Below are 20,651 nucleotides of genomic sequence, written 5' to 3' on the forward strand. Positions count from 1 at the left end.
AAATAATTTTTATTTTCTAGTGTGCAGCGCTACTGGGCAGAAAAACGCATTTGACGTGAGTAGACCATTACCGCCCAGTTAACGCGTGAGACCTTACTGCTAAGTCAATGGATGGCGGTAAGGTCTCAGACCCAAAATGGGCGTGTATCAATTTTCATTTTGCCGCACGTCCATTTTTGGTCAAAATAAAAAAAGGGCATTTTTACAGATGAGCTGAAAAATGGATCTGCATGCATCCAAAACATGCGCTTAAACTATCGTAGGTCATTTTTCAGCGCACCTTAGTAAAAGGACCCCTAAGTGAAACTAAAAGAGGGCATGCACTTTTCTGTAACAGCTTTAATATAAAAAAAGCTGCACCACCTGCTGGCCAAATTAGAGAAATGCACTTCAAGGTTTAATAAAGACAATTTTACAGGTTTAAAACACACTGCTCTGTCACAGGTGGGATAGAAAATCTTTAATAAACTTCAAACTTGATCATTAGAATCTTCCAGTTCTCTGCCTTTCACTGCTAAGGGGAAATAACCCATAGACATGGAATGATCCAGCAGGATGATTAAAAAAATTGTATAGAACATGTACTTATATGCAAATTCTGCACTACCCTGCACTGCAGAATTTGCACATAATTCCCTTTCCATGTAGAATTGTGCACTTGCATGCAGCAAAAGCATCTGCTTTTTATTTATTTATCTTTTTTGCAGGATCCTTTCTACGACCTTTTCTACCCCCCTTTCTGCACATTATCTCAAACATAACCTCCTTTGACCAACCCTTCTGTGAAACCCCAATGCTGGGCAGCTCAGTGTCAAGCCACATCGTTCTCTCTTGCTCCTCTTCATACACATGAGCCTGATAGAAGTATTTGAACCAAGTGGGTGTGCGGCAGCAGGAGAATGCAGCCTGACATGCAGCCACTTCGCTCCTTCTCCGCTGTTTACAGATTAGGATCTGTGGTAAAGAGAAAATATTTGAAACAGTTTATCCTGTAGTTGGTCCAACGGGAGATGGGTGTGCACCACAGGGAGTAGAAAAAAAAAAGGATGTTTGTAAAATGTGCAGGAGGGCGGGGAGCTGGATAAATATGTACTTCAGGACCATCGGTGGTTGGTGATTCAGCTGTTTGGGGAAGATAAACTGGGCAGGGCTAGGTGGGTTTATGGGGTGGGGCTACAGTCAGGATATTGGACAAAATGGAATGGAACAAAGGGGTCCTTTTACAAAGGCACAATGAAAATGGCTTGTGGTAGTGTAGGAGCAGGTTTTGGGAATGCGCCGATCCATTTTTTAGCACGCGTGTAAAAAAGGCCTTTTTGAAATTTTTGCTGAAAACGGACGTGCGGCAAAATCAAAATTGGTGCGTGTCCATTTTGGGTCTGAGACCTTACCGCCAGCCATTGACCTAGTGGTAAAGTCTCATGCGGTAACCGGGCGGTAATAACGTACACATGCCAAATGCCACTTGGTGCGTTTCCGATAATTTTGGACACACGTATCGGATGTGCGCCAAAAATGAAATTACAAGAGCCACGCGGTAGCTCCATTTTGGTGCTCTTTGGGCGTGCGTAGACGCTTATGCGGCTTAGTAAAAGGGCCCCTAAGCAAGTTAAAATATTTGGCATGGGGGGTAACACCTATGTCAGCAGTAAAAGGATAGTGGAGCACTTTTGAACACTTCAAAGGAGGAGTCCTTCACTGTGTGGCTCTGGAACAGCTTATCAGCTGTCTCCCCAGTATCTCTGCAATATCCACAATGAACGCACTCCAGAAGTAATGTGCCATAAAAGAAATCATAATGGTGCACCACAATAATACAACACGTTAAACAGAATAATATTTGCAAGATTCTGGAAATATATAAAAGTACTTTAACACAGAGACAGGAAAATACCTATTGTATCATGACAAACTCTCATTGAGCTACAACTGAAAAAGGTGTAATAAATCCAAAACCAAAAACCAGTACTGAGCATACTGTGAAGTAATATAAAACCCTACAAAATCACTCAGGACCTGGTATAAAAGCAATTCTACCATACCATAACACTAATTTCCAGGGGTCACACAAGGGTCTTCCTAGGAAAAAAAAAAACATAAGTACATAAGTATTGCCATACTGGGAAAGACCAAAGGTCCATAAAGCCCAGCATTCCATTTCCAACAATGGCCAATCCAGGTCACAAATACCTGGCAAGATCCCCAAAAAGTACAAAACATTTTATACTCAGTCACAATTGATCGAAATCTCACACTAGAAAGCCATGCGAAAAATACAACAAAGAAAATGTTCCATTCAATGTGGAAACTCAAAAGAGTAAAACCTTTCTTCTCAAGGGAAATATTCTGCAGCCTGGTACAATCAATGGTGCCATGCCACCTAGATTACTGCAATGCAATCTATGCTGGATGTAAAGAACAAATCATTAAGAAACTCCAAACTGCCCAAAACACAGCAGCCAGACTCATATTTGGAAAAATGAAATACAAAAGCTCCAAACCTCTAAGAGAAAAACTACACTGGCTCCCACTCAAAGAACGTATTGCGTTCAAAATTTGCACCCTGGTTCATAAAATCATTCATGGTGAGGCCCCGGTCTACATGTCAGACCTCATAGACCTATCAACCAGGTACACAAAAAGGTCAGCACATTCCTGAATCTCCACTACCCCAGCTGCAAAGGACTAAAATATAAATCAACATATGCATCCAGCTTCTCCTACATAAGCACGCAACTATGGAATGCACTACCAAACATCATAAAAACAATGCACAACCTAACAAACTTCCGAAAATCACTAAAAACCAACCTGTTCAATAAGGCATACCATAATGCCAAACAACGAAAACCTATGCCAGAACTGGACAAAACCAAATTCTTTATACTTGACTGCTTCATTTACTCTGTCACTAGCGAACTTTAACGCAATACCACTACATTTCTCATGTCGGAATGAACTCTCTATACTTGATTGCTTAATTTACTCTATCACTTATGAACTTTAAGGCAAAACCACTTTGTATTTCTCATTCCGAAAATGGCGATCGCCACTACGGCACAATGTAAGCCACAATGAGCCTGCAAATAGGTGGGAAAATGTGGGATACAAATGCAATAAATAAATAAATAAATACTGTTTATCCCAGAAATAGTGGATTTTCCCCAAGTCCATTTAATAATGGTCTACGGACTTTTTCTTTAGGAAGCCGTCCAAACCTTTTTTAAACTCCACTACGCTAACTGGCTTTACCACATTCTCTGGCAATGAATTCCAGAGTTTAATTACAAGTTGAGAGAAGAAAAATTTTCTCCGATTCGTTTTATACTTACTACATTGTAACTTCATCGCATGCCCCTTAGTCCTAGTATTTTTGTAAAGCGTAAACAGACGCTTCACATCTACCCGTTCAACTCCACTCATTATTTTAAAGACCTCTATCATATCTCCCCTCAGGCGCCTTTTCTCCAAGCTGAAGAGCTCTAGCCGCTTTAGCCTTTCCTCATATGGAAGTCATCCCATCCCCTTTATCATTTTCATCACCATTCTCTGCACCTTTTTCTAATTCTACTATATCTTTTTTGAGATGCAGCGGCCAGAATTAAACACAATATTCGAGGTGTGGTCACATCATGGAGCGATACAAAGGCATTATAACATCCTCATTTTTGTTTTCCATTCCTTTCCTAATAATACCTAACATTCTATTTGGTTTCTTAGTCGCAGCAGCACACTGAGCAGAAGGTTTCAACGTATCATCAACGACGACACCTAGATCCCTTTCTTGGTCCGTGACTCCTAACATGGAACCTTGCATGACGTAGCTATAATTCGGGTTCCTCTTTCCCACATGAATCACTTTGCAGTTGCTCACATTAAACGTCATCCGCCATTTAGACGCCCAGTCTCCCAGTCTCGTAAGGTCCTCTTGTAATTTTTCACAATCCTCCCGCAATTTAACAACTTTGAATAACTTTGTGTCGTCAGCAAATTTAATTACCTCACTAGTTACTCCCATCTCTAGGTCATTTATAAATATGTTAAAAAGTAGCGATCCCAGCACAGACCCCTGGGGAACCCCACTAACCACCCTTCTTCATTGAGAATACTAACCATTTAACCCTACTCTCTGTTTTCTATCTTTTAACCAGTTTTTAATCCACAATAGAACACTACCTCCTATCGCATGACTCTCCAATTTCCTCTGGAGTCTTTCATGAGGTACTTTGTCAAACGCCTTCTGAAAATCCAGATACAAAAATATCAACCGTTCTGGGAACATTTGTTCACCCCGTCAAAAAATTGTAGTAGATTGGTGAGGCAAGATTTCCCTTCACTAAATCCATGTTGACTTTGTCTCATTAATCCATGCTTTTGAATATGCTCTGTAATTTTGTTTTTAAGAATAGTCTCTACTATTTTGCCCAGCACCGACGTCAGACTCACCGGTCTATAATTTCCCGGATCTCCTCTGGAACCTTTTTTAAAAATTAGGGCGTTACATTGGCCACCTTCCAATCTTCTGGTACCACCCTGAATTTTAAGGATAAATTACAGATTACTAATAGCTCCGCAAGCTCATTTTTCAGTTCTATCAATACTCTGGGATGAATACCATCTGGTCCAGGAGATTTGCTACTCTTCAGTTTGTAGAACTGCCCCATTACATCCTCCAGGTTTACAGAGAAATAGGTTTCTCTGACTCATCAGCTTCGAATATCATTTCCGGCACAGGTATCCCACCCAAATCTTCCTCGGAAAAGACCAAAGCAAAGAATTTGCTTCGGTCTTCACCGAGGAAGATTTGGGTGGGATTTATTTAATCTCTCTGCTAGGCCTTTGTCTTCCCTGATTGCCCCTTTTACTCTTCGGTCACCTAGCGGTCCAACCGATTCTTTTGCCGGCTTCCTGCTTTTATTATACCTAAAAAAAAGTTTTACTATGTGTTTTTGCCTCCAACGCAATCTTTTTTTCAAAGTCCCTCTTAGCCTTCCTTATCCGCGCTTTGCATTTCACTTGACATTCCTTATTCTGTTTCTTATTATTTTCAGTCGGTTCCTTCTTCCATTTTCTGAAGGATTTTCTTTTAGCTCTAATAGCTTCCTTCACCTCACTTTTTAACCACGCCGGCTGTCGTTTGGTCTTCCGTCATCCTTTTTTAATACGTGGAATATATTTGGCCTGGGCTTCCAGGATGGTGTTTTTTACAGCATCCATGCCTGATCCTCGCAGTTGCTCCTCTAAGTTTTCTTTTCACAGTTTTTCTCATTTTATCATAGTCTCCTTTTTTAAAGTTAAACACTAACGTATTTGATTTCCAATGTACACTTACTTCAAAGCTAATATCAAATCCGATCATATTATGATCACTGTTATCAAGCAGCCCCAGCACCAATACCTCCCGCACCAGATCATGCGCTCCACTAAGGACTAGGTCTAGAACAGCGCTGTAAACATTGCATTGGGCAGAAGAACATCAATATACCTATCTGAAAACTAAACAAGATGGATTAGTGTAGATCAGTCCTACATAGACACTTGATGTTAACAGAATACCCAGCCTTTTTCACACATAAACACAGGCAGACCCTCATCAAATATAGAATACGTAATCACAAACCAAAAATAGAAATATGTAGACACAAATTAAACTGAATCTTAAAAAGCCATATACTCTGCATACAGTGCAAAACCATAGAAACAAAACAGTGACACGTCCCTTTGTACCTTGCAAAATATAAAGAGAGCAGATACAAATTTCAAAAACTGACATATTCCAATTGCTACATTAAAAGGTAACAAAATAAAACAAAAACAGAAAATAAGTTGATACCTTTTGATTGGACTAACTTATTTTTGTTTTTTGTTACATTTGTACCCCTCGCTTTCCCACTCATAGCAGGTTCAATGCAGCTTACATATTATATACAGGTACTTATTTGTACCTGGGGCAATGGAGGGTTAAGTAACTTGCCCAGAGTCACAAGGAGCTGCCTGTGCCTGCAGTGGGAATCAAACCCAGTTCCCCAGGACCAAAGTCCACCACGCTAACCACTAGGCCACTTACAGTTTTTGACTAGTTTTTGGAGGCCAAAACTTCCTTCCTTAAGTCAGGACAAGCATATTATTACAGCAGTATATTGTCCCGACCTGAAGAAGTAGGTTTTGGATTGTCAAAAAATGTGTTAAAAAAAAAAAAGAAAAAAAAAAGGTGTCACTTTTTTTTTTGGGGGGGGGGGGGTCTTTTCTTTGTATTTATTAAGGGCCCCTTTTACCATGCAGCAGTAAAAGGTGACCTGCGGAACTGCCGGACGATGAGGCCACTTTTTACCATGGCGGGGAAAAGGCATTTTTTTATATTGCAGTGATTAATGGCTATGCGCCAACATCAATATCAGGCAGTAAGGGCTCACATGATAACCCACTAGTAATCAGGCAGCATGAGGCAACGTGCCCATGCTGCCCGATTACGGCTGGGAATGCCTACTCCCCTCCCCCCCCCCCCCCCCCCCGTGCTAGAAAGTAAAAATTATTTTCTAGGACGAGAAACTGTGCATGGCAAACTCAGAACTACCTTTGCCATTATTTCTCTCCTTCTGTCTTCTTCACCTCTTCCACTACAACCAACTCCAACACTGATCTGTTCCTTTTGGCTTTCTTCCAATTTTTTTTCTGCCTATCCATTCAGATTTCATTCATGCAATCCATTCTTCAATCTCCCTCTTTTTACTGCATCTACCTACAGTTTTCCATCTCTTTCCCTCATTCTGGCCCTCCCATTCTCCTTCCTCTTATTGTCTGATACTCTTTCCTCTCTCCCCCTGCCATCCAGCATCTCCTCGTTTTCTGTTTCTCTCTACCACCTGCCATCCAGCATCTTCTCTGGCTCTCCCTTTCCCTCCAAGATCTAGCATCTCCTCTCATCTCTCTCTCCCTCTGCCATCCAGCATCTCCTCTCTTGTCTCTCTTTCTTCTTCACTAGCTAGCATCCCATTTCTTTTGACTCTCTCCTCCACCACAATCCAGTATATCTTCCCTGTCTCTCTCCTTACCTCCACCATCCAGCATTGCCGTGTCTTTCTGTCTTTCTCTCCCCACGCAGTATTGCCTCTGTCTCTCTCACCCCCTGCCATCCAGCATCTCCTCTCTGTCTCGCCACCATCCCCTCCCCATCATTGCCTGTCTGCCTCTCTTTCTCTCCTGGCATGCAGCAATGCCCATCTCTTTCTCCCCCCCTCCCCGAACACCACTCAGCATTGCCCCTAGCTATCTCTTCTCCCTATCCAGCAATGCCCCTCTCCATTTCTCTCCCTCTTCCTCCTCTGCAGTATTTCTCCTCTCTGTTGTCCTTTGTGTCTTCCTTTCCCTTTTCCAGTTTTGCCCCATCTTTCTCTCTGTATTTCTTCTTCCTCACTCATCCAATCTTGCCCTGTTTTTGTCTCTCCCCCCATCTATCAAGTCTTGCCCTGTTTCTCTCTCTCTCCCCCATCCACTACCAACACGTAGCTCAATTTCGCTTGCTCACTCGCTCCCTCCCTCCCAATGCACCTCTGCCAGGCCCATGCTAATAAACAATCAAGGAAGATGTGCAGGACACCTGGGTGCCACTAGTGCTTCCTGTGCCAGTCCTGGAAGTTTGCATCAGAGGAGGTGGGACTCGGTATGAAAAGCACTAGTGGCACACAGGGAACTAGGGTCCTGCATGTCTTCCATGGTTGTTTATTAGCGTGATCCCAGTGGAAGTGCAATGGGAGAGAGGGAGCAAAATTGCGATGTAAGGCAGCGGTGGCTGGGAGAGGGGTGATAGAGGTTAAGAAGGGATAGGTGGGAAGAGGCAGCAGGTCCAGTGGGAAGAGAAGATGTCAGTTCAAGCTGGGGAAGCTTAGCATCCTCAAACCTCTTATACGGGGTGCCTATGCTTAGGATGGAGAAGGCTGCACTGCAGGAGAGAATGGGATAGCTCTGTGTCTGGGAAGATAGTTTGGGCTATGCCTACTAGGGCTGGCTGGGGGGAGGAGCAGGATGGGTAAGCTCAGAGTATGTACAAGAAGGAGAACAAACTGGTGGGGGGGGGGGGGAAATATAAGCAGGGTTAAACAGAATAAGCTATTTAGGTGGGTTTGAGAGAGAGCTATCATTCAGACAGTGCCTTACAGATTCTAAGAGATGTGGGTGGGTGTCTGAGCACAAGTGTGGAGGGGTGAGAGAGAGGTATGTTGGTGAGAAGGGGTTTCATAGGTGGCGGAGAGAGAAAATTATGGGGGGGGGGAATCTGTGCAGGAGGGGTATGAGAAAGAGCTATGGCTGAGTGTACGAGAGCTTCAGCAATGCATTTGCTGAGGGGAGTCTGAGAAAGAGGGACAGAGAGAGAACTGCAGTGGTGCCTTGCTGGGGAATAGGGACAGAGAGAAAAAGCTGAGAGGTTTACATGCTCGAGAGTGGACAGAGAAAACTGGGGGATAAATCTTTAAGGTGGGGAGGAGGGGGAGAAATCTAACTTATAGTGTGGATTTCCAGATAAAGTGGGGAGTGAGTGCTGGTGGGATACAACCTGAGCAGGAATAAATGTAGGAGATTTCAGACTTGTGGCAGGGAGAACCAAGTTGTTATGGTAAGAAAATTTTATCTATATGTGTATATAAAAACAATGCAGAACTTTACATAATTTTCAAAACCTGTATGTGGAATTTTGAAACATTTCTGTGCAGAATTCCTCCCAGGATTAAATATTTTATGTACATCATAGAAATACACTTCTATATTAAGAACATATTTTAAACTGTATTATTTTACATAGCAGAATGTAAAAAAGTGTTATGTTTTGTTTAATTTCATTGTATTGTTCTAGTGTATATATTCCGTTGGATGGAAACTTAGAAAAAAAATTTAATAAATACTTGGTTCTTTTATCATTTCTTTTTTTTTGGGGGGGGGGGGATACAGACTGCATCACATACAGGAATGAAATGCTAGAGGCTGAACAAATGATTATAAAATTAATATATGTAATCTGGGATCTGCTTACACATCCCTATGCTATTTCTGAATACTTTTTCGTTAGTTACATGGAAACTGAAATACAAAAAAACCAAAATATAATCCCTCAGTTCCTACTGACATAAACAAATGAAGAAAAACAACATACCACTGAACAAGATGAGGCTGTCAACATCTCAATTACTTAAAACTAGGATTACTACAAGTACAATACCTTATCTTTTGGTTAATAAAATGCTTTGACTAAACCTAAAGCGACACATGCAGAGCAATCTGTGAAGCTAATCAACAGACTATAATGAACAAGGAATGCAGTAAACCATTTTGTTTAGGTAGATAAAATCACTGCATAAAAATGTTAAATTTTTCTCACACACAATATCCCAACATGCAATAAATATTCCCATACCTTTCTTCTTACAAAAATGATCCCTTTTTAAATTATGTAAGTTTTTTTTTTCTTTTTTTAAATCCAGCCATCTGCTTTTCCTTTCCTTCTTTGACTGATCTATGGAAAAACCCACATCATATCAAATGACACTTGGTACTTATTTAAACAGAACAGAGCAGACAGACCGGCTGCACTAGCTGACTTGGCTGACCTAACACCAAAGTAAAAACAAACCCCAATAAATCACCAGATGTAAGCAATTGAGCAGTGATCATTTTAATTAATTGAACAGTTTCACAAGAATTGACTATTGTTTTAACCCTTCAGGCAAAGTTGTTTTCTTTCCCCATCCCCTGCCCTTTTTGTACCTCTGTGTGAGGAAAACAGCTTGCAATTTCTGTAGGAAAATGGTGCCCCAGCAAAAATAAAAATTTATAGCAGCTTTGCAAAAAAAAAAAAAAAAAGCTGCACAATTTCTTATTCCAATGGATTTAAAAGTATTTGCATTTCATTAGTTCTGGAAGCTCCGAGGAGCCATGTTGTAGTCTAGAAATTTTCTGGCAGTCATCTTGGGCAACTAGCTTTTGAAGCCCTGTGCCAGGAGGTTGAGAGCAGTTCCATGGATGATCCTTTACTGGAATGCACAGAACCAAGGGATTGTTTTACTAAGCTGTATTAAAAAGTAGATTTAGCAAGCCCTTATGCAAGGTTTTTCCCACATGTTAAGGTCATTTTTAACGCAGCCAGAAAACGATTGATTTTCTTTTTTTTTTCCTAATAATGGCCTTCTGCTAATGTTACCATTACCACATGACGATTTCAAAAATGATCACATCAGTTACCAACACCTATTTTGCAGGTGTAAGGGTTCATGCATTATTTATGTGTTAACTAGGGGTGGCCTGACCATTAGGCCACCTGAGGCAGGGGCCTCAGGTGGCACTCTTTTGGGAGCAAAATCTCCCTTTCCTTCCTTCACCCCATTCCCCGAGTTTACCTTCTTTTTAAATTTTTTTAAAAAGTCAGCAGCAGCGATTCCCATATGCTGCCCTACTGCTGGCACCCACCTCTTCTCTCTGATGTACCTTCCTGTTTCCTCAGAGGCAGCCACAGTAGAGAAGAGGCCAGTGCTGGCGGCAGGGCAGCATATGATAATCCTTGCCACCGACGGCTTTTGTAAAATGGAGAAAGAAGGTAACCTCGGGGAAGGGAGTGGAGGAAGGAAGGAAGGGGGGTGATGCTGGCATCTCAGCCCTGCCTCAGGCAGCATCTTGCCTTGGGCTGCCCTTGGTACTAACCATTTAGCGAGCAGTAATGTAGCTGCACTGACTAGCATAGAAACGCCCACTCTCCGCCTCCAGATATGATTCCTCAACCAAAAATTTAGAAATATTTTTTAGTATGCATTTAGTGCATGTGAATTTAGAACTTACTACAGTACACCTGAGCACGTCCTCTGGTAAGTCACTTTAAGCTGTGGTAAGTACACTTATTGCATTAGTAAAACATAGAAACAAAGAAAAATGAATGCAGATAAAGATCATATGGCCTATCCAATCTGCCCATTCGTAACATCTACTCTCCCTTTCACTTCCTTAGAGATCATATGTACCTGTCCCAGGCTTTCTTGAATTCAGATACAGTTTTGTCTTCACCATCTCCACCAGACCATTCCACAAATTATCCTTTGCCTTTTACATGAGGAAGTGTTTCCTCAGGTTACTTCTGAGTCTTACCCCTTTCAACTTCACCCTATGCCCCCTCATTCCAGAGCTTCTTTTCAGTTGAAAGAGACTCATCTTGTCAGCATTTATACCATGTAGGTATCATATCATATATCTCTCCTCTCCTGCATTTCTTCCAAAGTACATATATTGAGGTCTGTCCCCTTACGTTTCATGACAAAGACCACTAACTGTTTGCACATTCTGAACTTGACTTTAGAAACAGAGAAGTTTCCCCGAAGACTGTCAGAAACAAACAAACACCATAAACACATAATTTGAAGAAAAGTTATTGGGAAAAGCTTGGTTAACCGTCCTCCATTCAACTGAACAGAAAAACAAAACTGAGGAGCAATGGAGATCCCTGTATATGGTAAAGGCCATGTATGCACTGAACTTTACATTGAGTTCTGAGCAATCTGTTCCACTGTAGCAAAATGCAATGACATCACCCACTTGTGTGCCTGACTCAATCCTGCTTGTCAGAGAAAATAATTTACATCTTGATTCAATTCTGGCTCATCCATAAATAGTCTATAAATGGGTCAATACTATTTGGTTGAATGTCAGACAACTACTCTTCCAGCTTCAAGTTCTCTTAAGGAATGATTCCAAGTCGTCATCCCTTGTCTATGTATTTAATATGCAGATGTGAATCAAATGATTCAAAATGCATGCCACTTTCATGTTGGCATAACACTTGGCTTTAGCTTTAGCTTTATCCATGTCAAATAGCAAGAGATAACTTGGAACAAGATAACATAGCCAAGACAATTCTCTCATTTGCACATATTTTCACATCCTTAACCTGTTAGAAAACTGTATTGCTCTTCAAAACTTCCAGTTGATACTTCAACCATGTCTCTCACAAATCACCACTGGTAAGCTGTTCAGAATGTACTGATCTAGAAGATGCTTTGGTAGGCTGCAGAGCAGCTGTCATTCCTAAATTGATTCAGTCATCAATGATGTGAAGAACATGATTTAATAAGGCCATGTCTCGATAAAACTTCAGCAGGTCCAACAACTGTCCAGCGAAGGGTGGGCAAATGTGGTCCTCAAGGACCAAAACCCAGTTGAATTTTCAAGATTTCAACATTGCATGAGATCTATTTGCATACAATGTAAGCAATACATTGACACGTGCAAAGTGATGCATGTGGGTAAGAGGAACCCGAATTACAGCTATGACATGCAAGGTTCTGCGTTAGGAGTTACGGACCTAGAAAGGGATCTGGGAGTCATCGTGGATAAGACGTTAAAAACTTCTGCTCAGTGTGCTGCGGCGGCTAAGAAAGTGCACAGAATGTTGAGTATTATTAGGAAAGAGATGGAAAACAAACACGAGGATGTTATAATGCCGTTGTATCGCTCCATGGTGCGACCGCACCTCGAGTATTGTGTCCAATTCTGGTCGCCGCATCTCAAAAAAGATCTAAAGGAATTAGAAAAGGTGTAGAGAAGGGCGACGAAAATGATAAAGGGAATGGAACGACTTCCCTATGAGGAAAGGCTGAGAAGGTTAGGGCTCTTCAGCTTGGAGAAAAGGCGGCTGAGGGGTGATATGATAGAAGTCTACAAGATAATGAGCGGAGTAGAGCAGACAGATGTGAAGCGTTTGTTTACACTTTCAAACAACAACAAAACCAGGGGACACAAGATGAAGCTAGAATATGGTAGATTTAAAACAAATAGGAGAAAGTTTCTCTTTACTGAGTGTGTAGTTAGACTCTGGAACTCCTTGCCGGAGAATGTAGTGACAGCAGCTGGCCTTATGGAACTTAAAGGGGGTTTGGACAAATTCCTGAGGGAAAAGTACATTGAACATTATTAATTTTTTTTTTTTTTTTGGGGGGGGGGGGGTTGCCAGGTTCTTGAAGCCTGGATTGGCCGCTGTCGGAGACAGGATGCTGGGCTTGATGGACCCTTGGTCTTTTCCCAGTATGGCGGTACTTATGTACTTATGCAAATAAATCTCATTCATATTCATTGTAGACATCTTGAAAACCAGTCAGGGTTATGGCTCTCAAGGACCATGGTTGCCCACCCCTGCTCCAATGTGTCATAAGTGCTATTTTATAAGACAATCTTTCATTCATATTCATTGTAGAAATCTTGAAAACCGGTCAGGGTTGTGGCCCTTAAGGACTGTGGTTGCCCACCCGTATTCTAATGTGTCATGTTAAGTGATATTTTGTAGGACAATCCAAGATTAGATTCTTCAAATAAAACTATTATCGTGCATGCTCTAAGTTTCTTGCCAACATTGTGCACTTCCATAACATCAAACAATTGATCGTTCATTCTGATATTTGTGCAGAACATTTAACACCATTAAGAGGCAAACTTTTCAGAAAAGGTTTTTCCAGTGTCTTCGAGTTCTTTCCTGTGCATCCCTTTTCCTCCTTGCCCTTTATTTCATCCTGCTTTTCTTCAGTAGATGAACCCAACTCAATTAGCAACCTCCTTCTTGATTTCCATATCATAAGGTACACCATTTTTAGCGTATTTTCATGGCTGACCCCACAATAGGAGGCATGAAATTTCTCACGCCACACACTTGTTTCCTGTCCTTTGATATGATTATTCTCTCCCCCATCTGCCCCCCCCCCCCCTTGCCCTGCAGGAAGAAAGTAGCATGTCTTAACAGGATCTGATTTGTAAACTATTTGTAAACGGTTTCCTAAAGGACAAGTCAATAAACCGCTACTAAACGGACTTGGAAAAATCCAAAATCCCAGGAATAACATGTATAGAATGTTTGTACCTTTGGGAAGCTTGCCAGGTGCCCTTGGCCTGGATTGGCCGCTGTCGTGGACAAGATGCTGGGCTCGATGGACCCTTGGTCTTTTCCCAGTATGGCATTACTTATGTACTTATGTACTTATATATAAAATAAAGCAGAACTGTGAACTGTACCAGCTCCAATCTGAAGCCTGAGCCACAGAAGGCTCCATAGAGTCACAGGACCTGACAGCACCATGCTTCTCAGACTTCAGATTGAATCCAACAGATGAAGAACATACAGGTAAGAAGCACTGCTCTCCTCTTGCTGCCAGGGAGAGAGGATTGTGGCTGGAGTGCAATGGGAGGTTGCAAACAAAAAGAGGCATAGGAGCCAACTTTTCAAAATTATTGGGAGTGCTAAGTCCAATGGAAATGACCCCTCTCTGGACACATACAAGGAATTTTCTCAATATTAGGGGTGCTCAAGCACCCACAGCACCCACAGAGTCGGCTCCAATGAAAAGAGGCAATTATGGGAACACAGTATAGATGAGAAGGACTGATGTAGATGGCAGCATATAGTTTTTCCAAGCAGTGTGACTTGCTGGTTTTGAATTAACTCACAGAGGTTACACTATGTATTTTCCTGTCCCCCAGAAGGCTTACAATCTAAGGGCCTCTTTTATCAAGCCAGCTAGCGGCTCCAGTGCAGTAATGCCGACAAAGCCCATTCAATTTGAATGGGCTCCATTAGAATTGCCGTGCGGGAGCAGTTATTTGCGGCTTGATAAAAGAGGCCCTAAGTTTGTACCTGAGCTCTGGCTTACCTAGTTCTCAGCACCAGTCCCAGGACTGTTTAGCCATTTTAGCTGAGGAACTAGTAGAGGCAAGAGCGACTAGGGATCACTCTTGTCCAGAATAGGACACTAGACCACCAGGACATTAAAAAGAAGTCTGCCTCCAGTTCAAAGCTTGTCTGATATTTTCTAGCCCTTGACAACACCAAAATTTAAATCCTCACATAAGTTTTATGTAATTATTTTGGCTTTTGGAGACAAAAACCTGAACTGAGGTCATCTTTTTTAAGGTTAAACCATTACTCTAATTCTTTTTTTTTAAGGTTCAACAAATACTTTGTAAAAGTTCAGATTCCATTTTGGGAAATGGAAATACAAAAGACCACCTTAAATTTTTACAGTAAACTGAAGAGACAGATACTTTTCCCAATCCTTTTCTGCATCTGCTAGCTGTACAGAAAAAGAGAATTACCACTATGAGAAAATATAAAGTAGCTACCTAATATTTTAGCTGTGAATCGCATGTTTCAACTTAACTTGACAGTTAGTTCTTTAGCTTCAAATGATATATAAACCCTGGTTTTGATTAGAGGTGCCACAGAGTAAAAAAATATATATGAGAGTTTATTAAAACTGTTCTGCCTCTAGTAAAAAAATATCACACACGAGACAAGTGCTATGCCAAAGAGGAGGGAGTGAAGCACTTCGCTTCCACCAGACTGCAAATCTCTCAACAAATGTGTACTATTGGAGCTGCTTGAATGACACATAAAAGTCAACTCATGCATAGACTAAGACAATATTACACAGCTAGACTTATTGTTTTCGACTTTAGTGATCAAGATAGGGGAATTGGGATGAAAATAAAAAAACAAACAAACATTGTTTATAACACTCATTCTCTTATTCCCCTTTTCTTTACAATTTGATGGTGTTCCTTTCTAAATTTCCCTTGTTTTATTGATATACATCACCTTGTTATCTTATTGAGGAAAGGTAATTCAGCTAGCTCTAATAAACCATACACTGTCAACTACAGAACATAACATGTAGTAAACCTACTTACAGGGAGAGGAGTGTTATATTTACTGACAATGGTCCCAGATCTGGTATGGCTTCTAATTCATTGTTGTTTAGTTTTCTGTCAGGGAAAAAACAATTTATATTAATTTTGCCAACATATACCAGAGAAACGTAATCATAAAATCAGCAACTGTGGTTCCAAATCACTCAATCCACTTTTACTGTAGGTGTAGCAGTCACTTTGTAAAAGCAGGGCAAAATGTATCCACCCAATTGTTTATTATTATTTTGCAATTTTTTTTTAAACAGTAGCTGGACTGTGAAGGTGGACTCCACATTTCGTCTTTGTTCTCTCTCTTCCTCCTGTCACACATCTCCTTTCCCTCCTCCTCCTCCTCCTAACTAAGGGCCTCTTTCGCAAAGCCATGCTAGCGATTCCTGTGCAGTAAATGAGTGGAAGCCCATTCAATTCCCATGGGCTTCCTCTCATTTGCCACATGGGAATCACTAGCATGGCTTTATAAAAGAGGCCATAAGTCATTGAATATTTTAGCCACCCAATAGATGTGGCTATTTTTTAGCCCTAATTATACTATCAGGGCTAAAAACTATTAATACCGTGCAAGAAATTAATCTTACTAAAATGAAGTTTTGATAAGCTTTTTAAAAAAAGAGAGGAAAACAATCTTAGGATGCTTTACAGACACATAAACAACACAAAGGGCTTAAAGGCTTCTCAATATAAAGGAAAATTTATAAAACACTATTTATTACTTTAAATGTATGTCCCAAATCTGGTCTCATTAAATATAGAAAAATATCATTCCTTCTTAAGGAAACTGAATTTAGGTTCTTATCTGTTAATTTCCTTTCCTTGAGTCCTCCTGCAAGACCAGTCCAAACCTTTGAGTTATGTACTCATACAAGCAGTTTGAGTCAAAGAACTTGGAGATTCTGATGACATTGTTGATATAAGGGATGATGCAGACAGAAATCTTCCAGTATGCTAATACCAAAGCCACTCAAATAAAAAACAAATAAGATGAAGAAACAAGAGAACCTCAGTTTGAAACTGATAACAGGATCCTTAGGGCTTCCCTCTACAAGATAGGTGGCAGACTTAGGGCCCAGAATTCTACTGAGCTTCCAGGATAGATCCTTGACTAGTCCAGCAGGACTCAAGGAAAGAAAATTAACAGGTAAGAATTACAGAGAATTACCCCAAATGTCTTCCTGTTCTGGAAAATTCTGGCCTATTCCTTTGGTTTTAGGGAGTCGAACCCCAGTCTCCCGAGTGACAGGCAGGGATACTTTCCGGAGCTACAGACCTAGCTTTAGCCCAGGTCAAAGCATGTAATTCAATGGAGTGGGCCGAAAACTCCTGAGGAACTTCTTTCCCATGAAGAATGTAGGAATTAGTAGTCTTAATTCAATACGCGACTTAGAAGTGGGATGTCCCTTGTGAGGACCATAAAAAACAGGTCAAAGTTGATTCAGAGAAGTATTCTGTGAACATCCAACTTATGAAGCCCCTGGCATGAGTTCATCTGAAAGCTTCCAAAAGAACATAGCATAACCAACTGGTTCAAATGAAAAGGAGAAATAGCCTTCAGAAGGAAGAAAGTAGTCATAAGTAGCAAAACCACATCAGATGAAAAGACTATATAAAGGCTCCTGCAAAAAAAGAAAAAAAAAAGTACACAAATCTCTGAAATTCCTCTAGCCAAACAGACAGCATCCAGGGAACACTGTTTTCAGGGTTACATCCTTCACTGAAGCCTTCTGCAGGGGCTCAAAATGGAGACATGGGAATGGCTGTCAATACCAAATTGAGATCCCATTACTGCGCAACTGCTTAAATTGGAGGCTGAATCAATTCAACCACCACAACAGGATGTACTAGATCTAGCTTGACCACTATTGAAGACCATTTGAAGTAGGCTAAGGCTGCCACTCATACCTTAAGTTAATTAAGAAGCAAATCCTGATTTAGACCATTCTGTAACAAAGACAAGATGATTGGAATGTCCACTTTCTGGCCATAGCACCAGGTTTCAAACACCCTCCAGACTCTGTCATAAACCAGTGATGCGGTGGATTTCCATACCTTCAACAGAGTGGTAATAACAGAGAGAAAACACATAAGTCAGACGGGATCTAGGTCTTCCATATGAACTGGGTTTTGATGAAAAAGCCCTCCTCCTCTCAGCAAAGGAAATGGAGAACCCATGAGAAGAACCAGAGCTGCATATCAAGGGTGGTGAGGCCAATCTTATACATCAGAATGACCAGAAATGCATAAATTGCAATCCTGCAAATCACTGAACTACCAGAAGCCATGAGGAAAAGATGTGCAAGGGCATCCAGCCCCTCTGACCCAGGCTCTCTCCACCAGCTGAAGAACCAAGGTCACTTTGCATTCTGATCAGTCAACATCAGGTCAAAAACTGATACACCTCAACAGTGCACCAGTAGGTGCACCATATGCTGGAGAAATACTGCAAGATTCCTGAGTGCACAACTCCTTATCTTGGTGATGTCATTTAAATTTTCGATTTCTCTGCTTCCATGTGCTGCTATGGGGACATCACCTATAGGTGTGGACTGGTTGAGCAGGATAAGGAATAAATATTTTGAAAATCAGAGATTCTTTTGTCTAAAACTTCATTATAAAGAGAGCACAACTCTCCCCTCATTTTAAAATACTACAAAATCTTAAAGAAGAAAAATGTTAAATAGATTAAATTTTTTAAATCCGCTTACATTTCCTGAAGATTATGCAGATGACTCAAAGCATTTGATTTGATTGAAGATATTCTATTGTGACTCAGGTCTCTAAATAGTAAAACAAAAAACATATTAGTCGCTAGATAAAATAAACATACATATTTTCAGCTTCATATATATAAATATTAATGATTTATTATTTATAATTAATCTTGTTACAACTACTGTGCAAAGATCTTCTGAATTATATCAGACTAATGTGAAGTGACAGCTCATCTGCTAATGAAAAGAACCAACCCATGAAGAACAGTCAAGTGGTTGGAGCTAACTTTCAATTCAAGATTGCAACTATGCAATATGAAAATCCACAGTAACAGAACATGGAAGGAGGTAAAGATACTAAAGGTGCACCAAACAGGAAAGATACATTGGGGAAATTACAGCCAATAATCAAGTTAGCAAAAGCAAGGCAGTAGCTAGAGTAATGCTCGGTTACATAGGAAGAAACATAGCTAGGAGAAAAACAACATATTTAAACTCGCACTTCTGTATAGGTTGTTGGTGAAACCTCACCTAGAATAGTGTGTACAAGTCTGCAAGTTATATTCATTTCCCTCCTAATGCAGAGGTGTTAAACTGAAATCCTAGAAAAGCCAGTCTGGTTTTCTGGATAGTTCTAATGAATATTAAGAATATATATGTATATTTTGGAAGAAGTGTATATACATTTCTCATCAGAAGTTTGACACTCGTGTCCCAAGGGATATAAAATGGTAAAAGGGATGGGAGGACTTCCCTATAAGGAAAGGCTAAGACGGTTAGGGCTCTTCAACTTGGAGAAGAGGCGGCTGAGGGGTGATATTATAGAAGTCTACAAGATAATGAGTGGAATGAAGCGGACGGATGTGAAGTGTTTGTTTACACTTTCTAACAATAACAGAACCAGGGGACATAAGATGAAGCTAGAATGTGTAAATAGGAGAAAGTGTTTCTTTACTCAGCGTGTAGTTAGACTCTGGAACTCATTGCCGGAAAATGTAGTGACAGCAGTTGGCATTGCTGAGTTTAAAGGGGGTTTGGACAGATTCCTGAAGGAAAAGTCCATTGAACATTATTAATTTAAAATTTGTTTTGTTTGGGTTTTTGCCGGGTTCTTGAGGCCTGGATTGGCCACTGTCGGAGACAGGATGCTGGGCTTGATGGACCCTTGGTCTTTTCCCAGTATGGCGGTGCTTATGTTCTTATGTAAAGCAGAGGTGAAAATGGTAGGTGAAAAACAATAGATTTGGCCCGTCAGAGATGAGGAACAGTAGAACTAGAACACATGACTTGAGATTACAGAGTGGTAGACTTAGGAGTAACATCAGGAAATACCTTTTTCACAGAGAGGGTGACAGAAGCCTGGGAATACCCCTCCTGAGGAGGTGATGGAGACAAACAGTGATAGAATTCAAAAATGTGTGGGACAAACACAGAAAATCCTATATAGAAAGAGGATGAAATTAAAACAAAACTAAAGTGACCTCCTGACTGCTGATGTATTATAATGGGCAGGAGTAGTGCTTCAATGGCAACTTTAGTAGCTAAGAATTAAGCCAGTGCCAGGCAGCCTACTATGGTCTGCCTGAAAAAGGCAAATCAGGATTATGCATGTATATTTTATATTACATTTATTTCATATGCTGTAACTGTGGGCCAGTGGCATAGCCAGATCTATAATTTTGGGCGTGCCCACAGTTAGGATGGGTGGGCCTTCTGAAACTTTTCCCCTCCCTCTTTCCCTTTGTCCTGCATCTCTCTCCCTCTCCTTTAACCCTAATCCAGTATTAGCCCAACCCCCCAACCTACATCAGAATCAGCCCAGCTCTTCTGGTCTACCTCAGCATCAGCCCAGCAGCCCAGCTCCCCTAGACGTGCATTATCGAAAGGGGCGCCCAAGTTTTCCTGAGGACGTCCTTGCAGGACATCCCGGCAAAGGGGGGCGGGGAAAACCGTATTATCAAAACAAGATGGGCGTCCATCTTTCGTTTCAATAATACGGTCGGGGATGCCCAAATCGCAAAATTTAGGTCAACCTTAGAGATGGTCGTCCACAATTTTTGGCGATAATGGAAACCAAGGACGCCCATCTCAGGAACTACCAAATGCAAGCCATTTGGTCGTGGGAGGAGCCAGCATTCGTAGTGCACTGGTCCCCCTGACATGCCAAGACACCAACTGGGCACCCTAGGGGGCACTGCAGTGGACTTCAGAAAAAGCTCCCAG

At 41.1% G+C, this 20,651-nt stretch overlaps 1 protein-coding gene across 2 annotated transcripts in view; it reads right to left on the reverse strand.

Moving 5' to 3' along the window:
• LRIG3 (leucine rich repeats and immunoglobulin like domains 3) overlaps nucleotides 1–20,651 on the reverse strand; it is a 156,001-nt gene that overhangs the window by 100,656 nt on the left and 34,694 nt on the right. Inside the window, exons 2-3 of one of the 2 annotated variants that reach the window (XM_030216698.1) lie at nucleotides 18,423–18,494; nucleotides 15,703–15,777 (exon numbers count right to left, since the gene is read on the reverse strand). The exons of the other annotated variant lie outside the window; for it this stretch is intronic. Coding sequence (XP_030072558.1) covers nucleotides 15,703–15,777; nucleotides 18,423–18,494 — 147 coding nt within the window. The remainder of the gene's footprint in view (nucleotides 1–15,702; nucleotides 15,778–18,422; nucleotides 18,495–20,651) is intronic. 2 annotated transcript variants of the gene reach the window in all.

Source organism: Microcaecilia unicolor, chromosome 10 (assembly GCF_901765095.1).
Source record: "Microcaecilia unicolor chromosome 10, aMicUni1.1, whole genome shotgun sequence".
Lineage (NCBI taxonomy): Eukaryota > Metazoa > Chordata > Amphibia > Gymnophiona > Siphonopidae > Microcaecilia > Microcaecilia unicolor.